Below are 15,225 nucleotides of genomic sequence, written 5' to 3'. Positions count from 1 at the left end.
CAGATAAGAGAGATGGAATTTGGAACAGGCTTTATAAAAGCTATTGAAGCCGTATACAAGAAGGAGAAAGCAAAAATCGTTATTAATGATGATTTGACCGAAGCCATATGGATTGAAAAAGGGACAAGTCAGGGGTGCCCTCTTTCACCGTTAATATTTAACTTGTTGTTGGAAATATTGATGCGATCTGTAAGGAGCGATCCAGCAATTAAAGGAGCACCAATTAAAGGTCATAAACACAAAATATAAGCATTTGCGGATGACTTATTATTTATATTAGAAGAGCCTTTGGACTCAATAGAGCAATTAATGCACCACCTTAAGGAATACGGCTCGATGGCAGGAATCAAGATTAATTACTAGATAACAAAAGCGATAGCTATAAATATGACAACACCCCAGAAACCGGAATTAATCAGACTGACAGGATTTCAGTTAGAGAAGAAAGTAAACTACTTAGGGGTTTACTTAACATCAAAATGTAGCTCATAATGGAAGACAATTATATGAAATCACTTCAAGAGATCCAGAAAGATTTAGAGAGATGGAAAGGATTACATCTTCCATTGCTGGGAAGGGTTGCAACTATCAAAATGAATATACTAACACCGATTATATTTCTATATCAACCCATCTTGATTGGTATTAGTAAATCTTTCTTTGAAGAGCCAAATATATCAGTGTCCAAATTTATCTGGCAAAGGAAAATGCCAAGAATTAAACTGAAAATACTCCAAGATTTGAAAGAAAATGCTGGTTTTGCTCTACCGGACTGGAAAATTTACTATAAAGCGTGTTGTTTAGTTTGGATGAGATAAAATCAAAGACTTTTGGCGTTAGAAGGATATGATCTGCAGTTAGGATGGCACACATTTGTATGGTATGGAAAAATAAACGGACATCAGTATTTTAAGAACCTTTTGATTAGAAAATCCCTTATAACAACATGGGAAAGAAGTGGACTGCTAATATACTCTAAAATTCCACAATGGGTGTCACCGTTAGAAGTGTTTTCACAGTCAAATGTATTCTCCCTAGATAGGATTATTAGATATAAAGACCTTTTAGATGATAAAGGAACATTAAAAACAAAAGAAGAATTACAGAGACAAGGCATTTACTTAGACTGGCGGTCGAGGGCCCAGGTTGAGTCTAGATATAATAAAGATTAAAAAGTGGGAGGTTTTAATTTAGAACAAAATGCTTTTGAAAAACTAATTTATGATTCTGATAAAAACTGATTAAAATGTATGTATTTTTAATGCAAATGAAGACAGAAAATGAGGGAATGGAGGAATATAAGGTTAAATGGACACAAAATTTAGGATATAGTATTGATTCAACACAATGAAGTAAGATATGGAAAGTGAATGTTAAAATAACTAAGTCAGTTGCTTTTAAAGAGAATCTATATAAGATTCTTTATAGATGGTATTTAACTCTGGATAGACTTGCCAAAATGTATAAAAATATGTTAAATAACTGCTGGAAATGTGGGAAATATACAGGAACAGTCTATCATATGTGGCAGACATATAAAGAGATACATAAATTTTGGATAATGGTACATACATTACTACAATTTTACAGATTTCAATTCCCTTTAAACCAGAGATGTTTTTTGTTATACTGCATACCAGAAGAGCTGAATAAAGACCTGAAATATTTCATAATACATGGAGTAACAGCAGCAAGAACTTTATTAGCGTACTATTGGAAACGACCAACAACACCCCAGCAAGAGGAACTAATAGCGAAGATAATGGAAAATGCGGAAATGGACAAACTAACTTCACTAATGACAGATGGAAGATTTTGCTCCCTCGTGGATTCCTTTTTATAACTGGATTAAAAACAAATATAAAGACCTGAATGTAGTAAACATATGAAGGCAGTATTGTAACTGTTACTACTAATCACAGTTGAAGGATTTGTAGTGTGACATATGATATGTAGATAAGTAGAATGCTGATGCAAGCAGACTTTATGATGTTCCTAAAAGCAGACTTTAGGATGCCCTTCCTTTCCCCATTCCCCTTCCCCTATTCCTATCTTTATGAGAAAACTAGTAAAATATTTATTCAAAAGAAAGGATGACTTAACATCCACTCAGAGCAGTTTACAAAGTATGTCATAATTATCTCCAGAACAACAAATGCCCTGTGAGGTGGGTGGGGCTGAGAGAGCTAGAAGCTGTGACTGACCAAAGATCACCCAGCTGGCTTCAAGTGGAGGAGTGGAAAATCAAACCCAGTTCTCCAGATGGGAGTCCTGCGCTCTTAACCACTACACCAAACAGCCAAGAAAAGCTCTTCCAGTTCCCAGGAATTATCACGGGCTGTCAGGTTTTTAATAGGATGTAAACTGCACATTCTGATTGAAGCTCACTACACATTCCAAATATTTATAAGGTTTTCCCCATGTGAGTCCTGTAATGGATAGTTTGAGTACATCTTTGACTAAAGCACTTTCTACTTTCTAAGCATTTATAGTTTCTACCCTGTGTGCATTCTCTGATGGCAAGTAAGGTTGTCACTCCGTCTGAACTTCTTTCCACACTCTGAGCATTTTTTATGTCTTCCCCCTTGTGTGAGTTTTCTGATGAGACATAAGGATGGCCTTCTTACTGAAGTTCTTCCCACATTTGGAGCATTCATATGGTTTCTTCCCTTTGTGGATACTGTGATGATAAGCAAGTCCGGAATGGGACCTAAAGCTCTTTCCACATTCTGAGCATTTAAATGGTTTCTCCCCTGTGTGGATTCTGAGATGATAAGCAAGACCGGAATGGGAAGTAAAGCTCTTTTCACATTCTGAGCATTTATATGGTTTCTCTCCTGTGTGGATTCTGTGATGATAAGCAAGGCCTGAATGGCCACTAAAGCTCTTTCCACACTCTGAGCAGTGATAAGGTTTCTCCTCTCTGTGGATTCTTTGATGGGAAGTAAGTTGGCCCTTATGATGGAAGCTTTTCCCACATTCTGAACATTTATATGGTTTCACCCCTGCATGGATTCTTTGATGGTAAATAACACTTGACCTACAGATGAAGCTCTTTTTACAATCTGAGCATTTATAGAGTTCTTCACCAGTGTGCATTCTCTTGTGAATAGAAAGGTACTTTTTCCATCTGAAACTCTTCTCGCATTCTGAGCATTTATACGGTTTCTCTCCCGTGTGGATTCTTTGATGGAAAGTAAGGTAGGATCTACATCTGAACATCTTTCCACAATCTGAACATTTAAATGGCTTCTCCCCTGTGTGGGTTGTTTGATGGCTAGTCAGGTGAGCCTTCCGATAAAAGCTCTTTCCACACTCTGAGCATTTATATGGTTTCTCCCCTGTGTGAATTCTGTGGTGCTTAGCAAGGCCGGAACGGTAGGTAAAACTCTTTCCACATTCTAAACATTTATATGGTTTCTCACCTGCATGCATTCTTTGATGGGAAATAATGCTTGCTCTACAGTTGAAGCTCTTTCCACACTCTGAGCATTTATATGCATCTTTAGCATTGTGCATTCTCTCGTGAACAGAAAGGTCACTTTTCCATCTGAAGCTCTTCTCGCATTCTGAGCATTTATACGGTTTCTCTCCTGTGTGGATTCTTTGATGGAAAGTAAGGTAGAATCTATATCTGAACATCTTTCCGCAATCTGAACATTTAAATGATTTCTCCCTTGTGTGGGTTGTTTGATGGTTAGTCAGGTGGGCCTTCCGATAAAAGCTCTTTCCACACTCTGAGCATTTATATGGTTTCTCATCTGCATGCATTCTTTGATGGGAAATAATTCTTGCTCTACATTTGAAGCTCTTTCCACACTCTGAGCATTTATATGCGTCTTCAGCATTGTGCATTCTCTCGTGAACAGAAAGGTCACTTTTCCATCTGAAGCTCTTCTCGCATTCTGAGCATTTATATGGTTTCTCTCCTGTATGGATTCTTTTATGGAAAGTAAGGTAGGACCTACTTTTGAAGATTTTCCCGCAATCTGAACATTTATTAGGTTTCTCTCCTCTATGATGGGAAGAATGCTTTGAGCTACGGCTGAAGCTCCTTTTGCCATCTGGACATCTATTAGGTTTCTCACTTATGTGCTCTCTTTGTTGCTGAGTTAGGTGTTCCATTTTTTGATCTTTTTCACACTGTAGCATTTCCTGGGTGTGCAGTCTTTCATGTAAAATAAGGTCTTGGCCCAAGCTGAAGCTCTTCCCACACTCTGACCCTTCCACATGATTTCCCTGATTTTGCATTTGCAGACGTGAGCTAAACCTTGATTTCCTAGTTAAGATTTTAGCACATTGAGTGAGAATCGTTTTCTTTCTTTTGCGACTTTCTTCCTGGACTTGAATTTCAGGGGAATTGGCATCTTCAGAAACAATGGAATTGATTCTCCACTTTGATATTGCTTCAGTTCCCTTTTTATCTTCTTCTCCCATTCTCTTGCACTCGTGCTCTGCAGAAATGAAGGGAAAAAATGGATGAAGAAAAAAATTATTTTCCTGTCACTGGATAAACAAAATTAACTGATTTCTTAAAAGGTTTTTTTAATTTTCAGAAAAAGTAAACAGCAACAACAAAAAAGCTGCCATGTATATTGCCATGTATATATGTAGCTTCTACGAAAGGTCTGGAAATATCTAAAAATAAATTCCACATGCTGTTGTTGTGTGTATGTCATATGTACAAATGTTGATAAAGCTGTAAGGTCCTCAATCTATCTAATTACAGGAGGTGGGCATCAGTCTGTCCTGTGCTGTAATACAAGTATTTTACCAATAGGAAGGGCATGGAGGGTCCATTTTCGTTGACCATTAGTTGGACTCCAGGAAACAGGCCAATACTTTAGAAGATTATAGATACTATCAAAAATCTATGACTGTTCTAATACAAAATTCATATGAATGGTAACTTCCTCCCCAAAAGACCGAGTAACTGGATGTGTTCCAAGACCGTGGGAGACACATCCTGTAAGTTATCATGGCAACAATTAGAGACTGTACTTAATCATTTACTAACAATGCACTGCAGTGTTCAATATAACCTAAAAATAATTTTTATTGAGTCATAGCTTAAGATCCCCAGAATAACAGGCATAGAATTTAAGACCATATCCTATTGCCTTGGCAAAACTGGGTGATCTAATTCCATTCATCCCTGAGCAGTTGAAGGCCATATTTATTAACAGACATCAAGTATCTATAAACAAATATTGTAGGTTTCATTTTCTGTATTGATTCAATTAAAGTTTCCCAAAGTGGGGGGGACTCTGAAATACTCACTGTTGTAAGGCCATATTTGGATAGCAACAAATGTTGCCGTTGTAAATATTGCCATTCAGAAAAAGTTGAGAACTCACATCTAGACCTTAGCTGATAAAACGTGAAAAATTTATCATCATAGCCTATCAATTGATGCAAACTAAAAATCCCCCATCTGAGCAAACCTTCCATAAAAAAAGATTTCTTCCCAATTTTTAAATCTGGACTGGTTCATAATGTTGATTTAGCAGGTCAAAATTGATCAAATTGATATTGTTGTGACATCATGTGCCTAAGGTTTCTAACAGTAGAAATTGTGGGAGGAATAGACACTAATGCACTCCATTTAAAGAGGGACAATGGACAAGAACCCCCAAAAGGGTCCAAGGTGGGTAGTCTGTCTGAGAACAGCAATCCTAGTAGTTAATGTAAAAGACAAAAAACAATTTGGATAATGGCAGAAGAAGATATCGGAATTTGTTTGGGCAGGAAAGAAACCAAGAGTAAAGATGAAAGTTCTTTGTGATGCTAAGGAAAGACGTGGAATGCAGTTACGTGATCTTCGACTTTACCATGAAGCGATATGTTTAGTTTGGATAAAAGAATGGGTGTCTTTAACCAATCATAAACTACTAACTTTGGAAGGTTATAACAAACTATTTGGATGGCATGCATACATGTGGTACAATAAGTATAAAATGGACGCAATGTTTCAGCACCACTATTTGAGAAGAAATTTACTGTTGACTTGGCTAAAGTACAAAAAATTTATAGACCAGAAGAAGCCACTTTGGATTATACCAGCGGAGGTGATCAACCCAAACTTAGAATATAAAGGAAAAGAATGCCTTACACTCAAAGACTTAACAGAAGTAACAGATAACGAGTTGAAACTTTAACCAAATGAGGAGTTGCCATTCAAATATGGTTGGTTGCAATATAGACAAATTAAAGACTTATTTGACTCAGACCAAAGAAAAATCAAAGAGAGTCCAGTAGCACCTTTAAGACTAACCAACTTTATTGTAGCATAAGCTTTCGAGAATCACAGTTCTCTTCGTCAGATGCATCTGGACTCTTTTTGATTTTGCTACTACAGACTAACACGGCTAACTCCTCTGGATCTAAGACCAAAGAAAGACAGGCTTTATAACTAAGAATTCAGAACTAGAAGAATTGCTGTTGGGAGATAATAGTAAAATAATCTAAAAAATGTACAAATTGTTATTGAAGTGGTTTACAGAAGATGAAACAGTTAAGGTGCAAATGGTAAAATGGGCTATAAATTGTAACAATGAAATAACGATGGAAGCATGGGAACAACTATGGAAAAATACTTTAAAAATATCAACATGTACTAGTATTAGAGAGAATGGCTATAAAATGTTAAATAGATGGTACTTAACACCGAGAAAATTAGCCATAGCCAATAAACAGCTATCTAATAAGTGTTGGAAATTTAAGGAGAATGAAGGTTCTCTATTTCATATGTGGTGGACTTGTAGTAAGGCTAGAGACTTTTGGACCAAAATATGTACTGAGATGTCTTTGATACTTCGCTATAATGTTGCAAAAAATCCAGAAATGTTGTTATTATCATTGCATTTGGAAGATATTAATAGAAATGATAAGATATTGTTATATTATATGATATCAGCAGCTAGAATAATATATGCTCAGTACTGGGAGAAGAAATACCTGAAATTGAAGAATGGACAAGGAAATTGTTGTACATGGCTGAAATGGACAAACTAACAAGAAACTTGAAGGAGCAAGATCCAGAAGCATTTTTGGAAGATTGGAAAAAGTTGAAAAAAATACATGGAAAAGAAGTGGGATGTTAAGGGACAATTATGGTCTTTTGAGGGGTTTTAAAGAAATTAAGTAAGATAAGATATAATTAAGATCTTTACTAATAATAAGAAAAGAACAACTTTAGTATAGAAATAAGGTATTATTAAGAAATGGGGTTGGAGTGCTGTTGGAAGTCATTATTGAAAAGGGGGGAGGGGAGGGGGTGGGGAAGTATACACAGGGGAATTGAAATGGAATGTATCTGTATTTGAATTTGATTATATACTGACCCATCCAATAAAAATCTATTAAAAAAAAAAGAATGTATGATTCAGAAGTGGAGCTTAATTGTGGGAACAGGCACAGAAGCAAGGGATTATCTGGTTGAGAGCCTAATGACTTATTGCATGGGAAGATGGCCAAATTATGTGCTGGCAGATGGCACCAGGTGGCGCCAATGGCCGGGACGTTTAATCGGGAAAAGATTAGAAAACTAATGCCATAAATCTCTTTTCACTGTCATTAAAAGCCACGTCGCAGGGTGGAGAGTTCAGAGCAACGGCCTTGTGTTGGTGTGATCTGGGTTCATCCAGCAGCAGGCAAAGGAACACACCTGACTCTCCAAAGGTGCCTGAGACTGAAGAAGCCTCCTGGTCTGCCGAGGCTGTGACTGTCTCCTCTTGAGAGGTAGCGGCTTTTCAGAGTCTCAGGCAGAGATCATGCATAACGCTTCCTCTCTGATCCTGCTCATGTCCTGGGATTGAACTTGGGACCTTTTGCATGCAAACCAGAGGCTCTGCCACTCAGCCAGGGCCCCTCCCCAGTACCAGCCCACAGGAAAGATCTCTCTCAGACTCCCCCAGTTCCGCAAAAGACAAGCCAGGAGGCAGCAGCTGAGAGCCAAGCCGGAAGGCCCCCAATGCACCTTCAGGAAGCGGAGGGAGCGTCTTGGGGAAAACCCAGCCAGCTTGGAAGAACAGGAGAGGAGAACGTACATCACAGCAACTGAGTGTATGTGCTGGAAGTATTCATTGGCATTTCCAAATTGACTGTCTGTTATTAGAGCAGACAAGCCTTTTCAAACTCTGCCAGCCAGCACAAAGCTCCCTTCACAAGTCTGGGGGCTTCCCAGGCATTAAAGGGCAGTCATCGCGTGCCCCTTTCAAGGGCAGACAGCCCTGACCCCAGACCTCACAGGATCTCTCTCTCCTCTATCAGAGGCTCCACCAGACAGGCAGGCACTTCCCTCTCTTTACCTCCCTTCTCCCAGGTATTCCCCAGGCCTGTTGGGAAAAGGGAACTTAGAAGTTATTCTCCATGTATAAGCTGCCACTATTCAGTTTAGAGATATTGGCCCACAGCGTGTTTCTGTCTGTGCGTGTCTTATTTCCCCTCAGCTAACAACTTCAGGCCAGCCAGGGTTGAAACAGAAAAAAAAAGAACTTTTATTTACAGGACTGAATGATTTTTAATAAATCCTGGTTAAACAGGGAAGGTTTCAACAGGCTGAACTGCCTCTCTGCTGCCCCCTCTCAACAGCCCCCAGAGCCCCCCTCCTTTACTCTCCCTCCAACCGACGCTGACTCCCATTGGCTGCCTCTCAGGAGAGGCGGAGCTGGAGCTAGTTCTGTCCGTCTGAGCTATTGCTAGAGGTTTAAAGATATTGCCCTATCAGCTCCAGACAATTAACTGACAAATGGGTTTTATGATTCATTGAATAAATTAAACATGAATGTACCGTGCATTCAGCAAGCTGACAAGAATACCAATTCCTACTTTCTGTACTGATCCACTAAAGGCCAAAAGAGAGCCGTACCGAGAAAGTCGAGATTCCTGCGATTCTCCCCCATGACTTCCCTGTGCAATGCCCTTTGGTCCGGATCCAGCAGCGCCCACTCCTCCTGGGTGAAACAGACAGACACCTCCTCCAGAGTCACCAAACCCTGAAAGAAAGAGACATTTTCTCCTTACACGTAAAGGCACGCTCTAAAAACAATCACATGGGGTAAGATTAATAACACCAAGAATGACAGTGCTTCCATACCCCTCTTCTATACAGATTACTCTGCTCAGCTCAGAATGGTGAACAAAGTCAGTGTTATCAAGTATCACCACAATACAGTTGTAGAGCTGAAGCTGAGGGGAGTGGCTTACGCAAAGTCACCTGCTGAACTTATGGCAGGAGAGGAAGTCGAACTAGCAGAGTGCTGATTCATAGCTCAATCACTTAACCATTATGCGACAACAGCACTGCAGAATCCAAAGCTTATTCACAGTAACACCCCTAGTCAGTCACTTCAGGGGGAAAGGAGGGGGCAGATAATTGAGGCCCCCAAGGATTCCTCCCCTACCTGATCTGGCTGCTCAGAGGCTGCCTGACGTCCACCACGCAGTCTCAGCGCTCCAGATCCATCCACTAGTGTCCTTCTACCACCTGTGAGACAGGAAAGGAGGCGAGAAGAGTCAGATCCTGAAGAATTGCCTGGTCAAATTCTGAGTTTTCTAAGATTTCAACAGCTGGAGACCTGCATACTTCAGAGAGCCTTTTCTTCCGTATGTCCCTTTGGTCGAACTGGGGGTAGCTGGAGATCTCCCAGAACTACAACTGATCTCCAGGCCATAGAGATCAGTTCCCTTGGAGAAAATGGCTGCTTTGGAGGGTGGATTCTATGGCATTATGCCCTGCTGAGGTCCCATACCCAGCCCTATCCAGGCTCCACCTCCAAATCTCCAGGCATTTCCCTACTTGCAGTTGGCAACCCTCAGCAGAACAGCCCCACTGACCCACAAGTGCCACTCCATTCTGCCCTCCGAAGCATCTAGGCAATAGTGGTTCCCCGAGGCCCTGTCCAGTGATTCTCCACTCTCCCGGCCTACTCAGCCCTTCAGAGGGGTTTTCTGGTAAGGCTGCCACCAGATGGTCATTTTGGGAATTACACCAGTACTCCAATTTGCACGCTCCAGGATAATTAGGGATTTAGCAGCTGACAGCTTATCTGGTGCCTGTTTTAAATAGCCTGTTTGAACAGCAGAGGTCCATGTGGTATGGAGAAGAGCTACCAGTGTTTAAAATAAGAAACAATTTATTAGAAGTAAAAAGTCCACACACATACTCTCTGCATAGCGACGGACTGAACAGGGGATAGAAAAGAAAGCTGCAAACATGCAATTCCTCTGTCTCTTACTCTATGCATGCCCTAAAGGGTGTGGTTCAAAACCGGGCTGGTTCATGTCCTAAAAGCTTCCGATTAGCTCGGAGTCTTTGTCCAGGCAGCCAGTCCCTTTGTGTGCTCCATGTGGCAACGGTGGCAACCAAGACAGAGCCCAGGTGTGAGAGCTCCTTTCCCCCGATGGAATCAGCCAAAGATAGAATCCAAAAGGAACCTTCACATGTGGGCCAAGGAAGTTTATCTTTCTGTATCCCCACCACTTGCTGACCAACAAATGTTTTCCTGAAATCTCTGGAAGATGTCACCTAGCCCTCGCAACTCGCTGTGCTAGCTACTAGGCATCAGACTCCAGCTGGCCATTAACATATCCAAAGATTTGATGGTTGGTGCTTGGGTGATGCTTGGAAGAAATTGACTTCCCCACTCCTGCGTGTCTTCTGGTAGGAGGGAGAAAAGCTTGTAAGATTAAAGGTGAGGATTTTGTCAAGCCCAAACCTCTTTCTCTCTCGTATACAGAACTGTATTTATTTTTGTTATTTAGAGTCCACTTTCTCACTCACACTCAAGATGAATTACACAGTGGAGGCCAATATGATCAATGTCTGGGACATTCAATAAAGAATGTAACGGTAAGGATTGCAGAAAAAAAAAGCAGAAATCAGATTCAGAGCGGAACACAATGCAGAAACAAAACATAAGCAAGCTGACATGCCATATTACAGGACATGGAAAATATTCAGCAGAAGTCAAAAGACAGTATACTGCAGTATAGTCCATTGTCCTCTCTAAACAAGTCATCTTTCTGAACCATTTTGTTACAATACAGTCCTATTACCTGTGCATCAAAGTCCTCCAGTATTTGCAGTTTGCAGAAAGTGAATAGGGTGAGAGCCTTCCTGACCTATTCAAGAAGACCACTTGAGATGGTGAAAAACTTAAATATGAGGATTTTGTCAAGCCCGAACCCCAAAGAAAAAAGGTTTTTCTCCTCTTTCCCTCCGTGCCCCTCCAAGTGATCTGGAAAGATCTTGGTTGTTGTGGGTTTTCCGGGCTGTATAGCCGTGGTCTTGCCATTGTAGTTCCTGATGTTTCGCCAGCAGCTGTGGCTGGCATCTTCAGAGGTGTAGCACCAAAAGACAGAGATCTCTCAGTGTCACAGTGGAAAGATCTTGTTTTGCATCCCTCCATAGACTGGGCTTAGATCCGAGAACGTGCAAAATAAATTCTTTCATGACACTCTTTCCCCCCTGTCCCTTCCCCCTACTGAGGTTAAATTATTGATTTGATTCGTTTTATTCTCTGAATCTTTAGGTTTACAGACCTGAGCCCTCATTTCATTTATTTCATATATGTCTGGCCGGCCTTTCCAATATCCTTTGGCAGAAAAGAAAACATTCAGAAAACCTATTAAACTAGCAACGCTAGGTCTGCAGTTATTAACGTGGTCTCCACCTGCGAGAATCCTAAACCAGAATAGAACAAACCGACATTATGACGGCAAGATCCTTGTCTATTCTCCAAGAGATGTAGCATCTCTCTCTTGTGCGCGCTCTCTCTCTTTCTCTCTCCTGCTTTCTCTCTCTCATCCACATAACTGTATCCAGGGCTTTTTTTCAGGGGGAACGTGGGGGAACGGAGTTCCGGAACCTCTTGAAAATGGTCACATGGCTAGTGGCCCCGCCCCCTGATCTCCAGACAGAGGGGAGTTGAGATTGCTCTCCGTGCCGCTGAACTGCAGAATGGGACAAATACCCGTGCTTCACCTAGCTCCTGATAATAATCAAGCTGCAGTGGCTGAACATAGCCTAACTCAAACAGGGCACAGTATCTTATTCCAGGACACCAAAATACTGGACAACACTTCCAACTACTTTGTCAGACTGCACAGGGAAGCCATTGAAATTCACAAGCATAAGGAAAACTTCAACAGGAAAGAAGAAACCTTAAGAATGAACAGAGCATGGTTTCCAGTTCTGAAAAACACCAGGCTAACAAAACACTCCACACCCGACAATAGCCCTGCAGAGAAGATTAGCACATCAAGCACCAATCCATATGCAAAAGAACCTCCTCAGGATACAGTGAAGCCTCCCGCCATTAGCATTCCACACCCTGGGAAACTCTTACAGGATGACTCAGCTCAGTCCCACCCCTCCTGAGTAGATATAAATGACCTGCCACATCTTTTCCACACTGTGACACTGAGAGATCTCTATCTTTTGGTGCTACACCTCTGAAGAAGCCAGCCACAGCTGCTGGCGAAACGTCAGGAACTACAATGCCAAGACCACGGCAATACAGCCCGGAAAACCCACAACAACCATCGTTCTCCGGCCGTGAAAGCCTTCGACAATACATCTGCAGTGTTCTGTCCCAAATGGAGTCTCTGAGTTGATTTCAACAGGAAACTCATGTAGAGCGTGTTATAGTCGTCTAGACTCAACATTCCAGCACTGAGAAGAGCAGGTCTTCAACTGCAACACTTTGAGTCTGTTCTTTGAGAAACTCCTAGAAACATCCCCTTATACCCACTTCTGCCTTCTGCCTCCGGACCCTCACTTCTACCTCCAAATACCTCCAAAGGGCAGCATGGTCTACTGTAGATCCTATAGCCTGATCCAGGAGCCAACAGCTTTAAAGCTCTGCTCTAGTGGCGCCCACCACTAGTTTTTGGATCGGGCTTCACAGTTCTGGGGACAAAGCTATGTGGAAGCTATGACATAATAGCTGAAAAGGAATAAAGAACACCTTACATAATAGGAACACACTATATCTCATAATCTGTATTTCAGCTGCTCATCCAAAACAATTCTTTCTGCGCTTCTCCACTTCGGATGGGAGACCTCCAAAGAAGACCAGGGTTGCAGAGGCAGGTAATAGCAAACTGCCTCTCTTAGTCTCTTGCCTTTAAAACCCTCAGCTGGGGTCACTATAAGTCATCTAAGACTCGATGGCACTTTCCACCACCACCCGGTTTGAAGTTCAAAAGGCTACTTGGGAGGTACAAAGTTTTATACTTTTGAAATAAAATGCATTCTGAACCTGAATCTCAACGTCTTTTCCATACAGATTCCAACAGCAGCCCAGAAATTGCAGGCTTGTTTACTCCAGGGAAGGAGGCCAAGATGAAAGATAACAACAGAAGTCCTCACCCACCTCCATCACTCTCCTGTGTGGTGAACAGCGGCCCCTGCCTCAGATCGGATGGTGCCTTTTCTACCTCACAGAAATCAGCAGCCTCTTCTGACAGCCCCTGAAACAGCAGACAAAGAATGGAGAGAGGAATTAGGAAAGGAAGAGAAAACAATTGGGAAGGGGTGGAGAAGGGAAGATTTGAAGGCTGATATCTTTAAAAGCTGGAGACTTTGGCAGGGAGGATTTTTAGGATAGTCTTTTCCATATTTTGTTCTTTGGACCCTCCAGGATGCAACCCTCTCACCTGCTGGTCCTGATTCTGACCATCTGCCTGGCTCAGGAGGAAGCCTTCTGCCAGGGCCACCGCCTGGGAACAGGTCTCCGGCCCACATTCCCTGACCCAGCTCTCCATCTCCAGGGGCAGGATGGCCAGGAACTGTTCAAGAACCACCAAGTCCAAGATCTCCATCTTGTTGCACCTTTCTGGTTTCAGCCACAGCTGACAAAGACGGTGAAGTCGGCTGCAAACCTCTCGGGGCCCCTGGGCCTCCTGGTAGCGGAAGCGCCTGAAGTGATGGACCTCTGCTACTGAGCTGGTGGCATCTTCACCCCGAATATTTCCCACAGACCGTTCCCAGATTTTCCCTCTGATCCCTGCCTGTGTGGCCTCCGAGCCTCGTTCTGATTCCAACCCAGTGGAAGTTTTTGTTTCCATCTTGGCTCTGGAGCTGTGACGGCAGGAGGATGTCTGTGCTCGTGCAGCACAACGTTTTTTGTTTTTTAATGCCATGACGGGCGGGCAAAGCTCCAAAGTCCTGCAAAGGCAAGAAGGTACCTTGCTAGTAAAGGAACGCTGAAATAGCATGCTCTCTCTCCTCTGTCTATCCCTTTTTTAATCTACCAAAGGACAATAATAACTAGAAGATATATCACAAAGAGGGATGTAGAGTCAACCACAAACTGTAGTACCCAGCCCCATTTTCCTTTCCCAACTGGGCTATGACCCACAGCTCCTGCCACCCTCTTCCCATAGCAATGCTGCCACATCGTTTATTATTATTATTTTTTTAAAGTATTCGCTGCTTTTGTACCTTGCAGGAGCCCCTCTTGGCACTGGGTGCCCCTCAAAGAGTTTGGCTGCCACCCAGAAGTGCTGCTTTGACTCCCCTATGACACCCTCCTGTCCACCCAAAGAATCTGCAGGGAAAAAAAGCCCTGCCTGGACAGCCCCAGAGAGAGGAGGGGCGATGGAGGGAGAGGCAGCCCCTCCTGCCAGAAGGAGCCCTCTCAAGGCTGGGGCACGTCTTTGTCCTCATCCCCTCCTCTCCAGTCTCATCAGCAACAGCTTCCTCCCTCCCTCAGTCCTCTTGCTGAGCTTGCAGCTCTTCCAAGAAGAAGCAAAAGGAGAAAAAAGAAAAAAGCCCCTTCTCCCCCCCCCCCCCACCATGCACTTTCTCCACCTGAATCTGCAGCAGGATCCAAAGGATAGCTTCTCCTGAAGAACCTCCAGAATATGGCCGGTGCAACCATTATTGATGCCCCTCCATCCTCCACCATTTCCTTCCTCTCTAGGAAGCAGGGCTCTGTTCATTTTAACCATTAGAGGACTGAAATCCAATGTCTCTGCAGGATTCTCTCATTCTGGCTGACCCAGGGGCTGCGCCTCCTTTGCTAGGCCTTCAGTCAGGCACAGTTCTGTCTTGCTCTTGACTAGGGAAAGCTTCATTTGCGCTAAGCAATAAAAAATGTGGAGGGAAATTGATTTATCTCTAATGAAAGTGGTAACCGAGGGAGGCATTCTTAGTATTGGTTATTTAGAGGGGAATTTAGTGGTTCTGCGACATCTTTAAAATTTGAAATTGCTCAC

At 42.4% G+C, this 15,225-nt stretch overlaps 1 protein-coding gene across 1 annotated transcript; it reads right to left on the bottom strand.

The window, feature by feature from the left end:
* Positions 1 to 1,665: 1,665 nt before the first annotated feature.
* Positions 1,666 to 14,894, bottom strand: LOC129327193 (zinc finger protein 665-like). Its single transcript, XM_054975677.1, has 6 exons — positions 14,819 to 14,894; positions 13,663 to 14,173; positions 13,380 to 13,476; positions 9,405 to 9,487; positions 8,870 to 8,996; positions 1,666 to 4,454 (listed from the first exon to the last, which is right to left on the bottom strand). The coding sequence occupies exons 2-6, from the start codon at positions 14,146 to 14,148 to the stop codon at positions 2,572 to 2,574; spliced, it is 2,676 nt and encodes an 891-aa protein (XP_054831652.1). The 5' UTR covers positions 14,149 to 14,173; positions 14,819 to 14,894; the 3' UTR covers positions 1,666 to 2,571.
* Between the last annotated feature and the right edge of the window lie 331 nt (positions 14,895 to 15,225).

Source organism: Eublepharis macularius, chromosome 4, assembly GCF_028583425.1.
Source record: "Eublepharis macularius isolate TG4126 chromosome 4, MPM_Emac_v1.0, whole genome shotgun sequence".
Taxonomy (NCBI): Eukaryota; Metazoa; Chordata; class Lepidosauria; order Squamata; family Eublepharidae; genus Eublepharis; species Eublepharis macularius.
The sequence above is the reverse complement of the archived record's forward strand: the minus strand, read 5'-3'. Positions and strand labels throughout refer to the sequence as shown.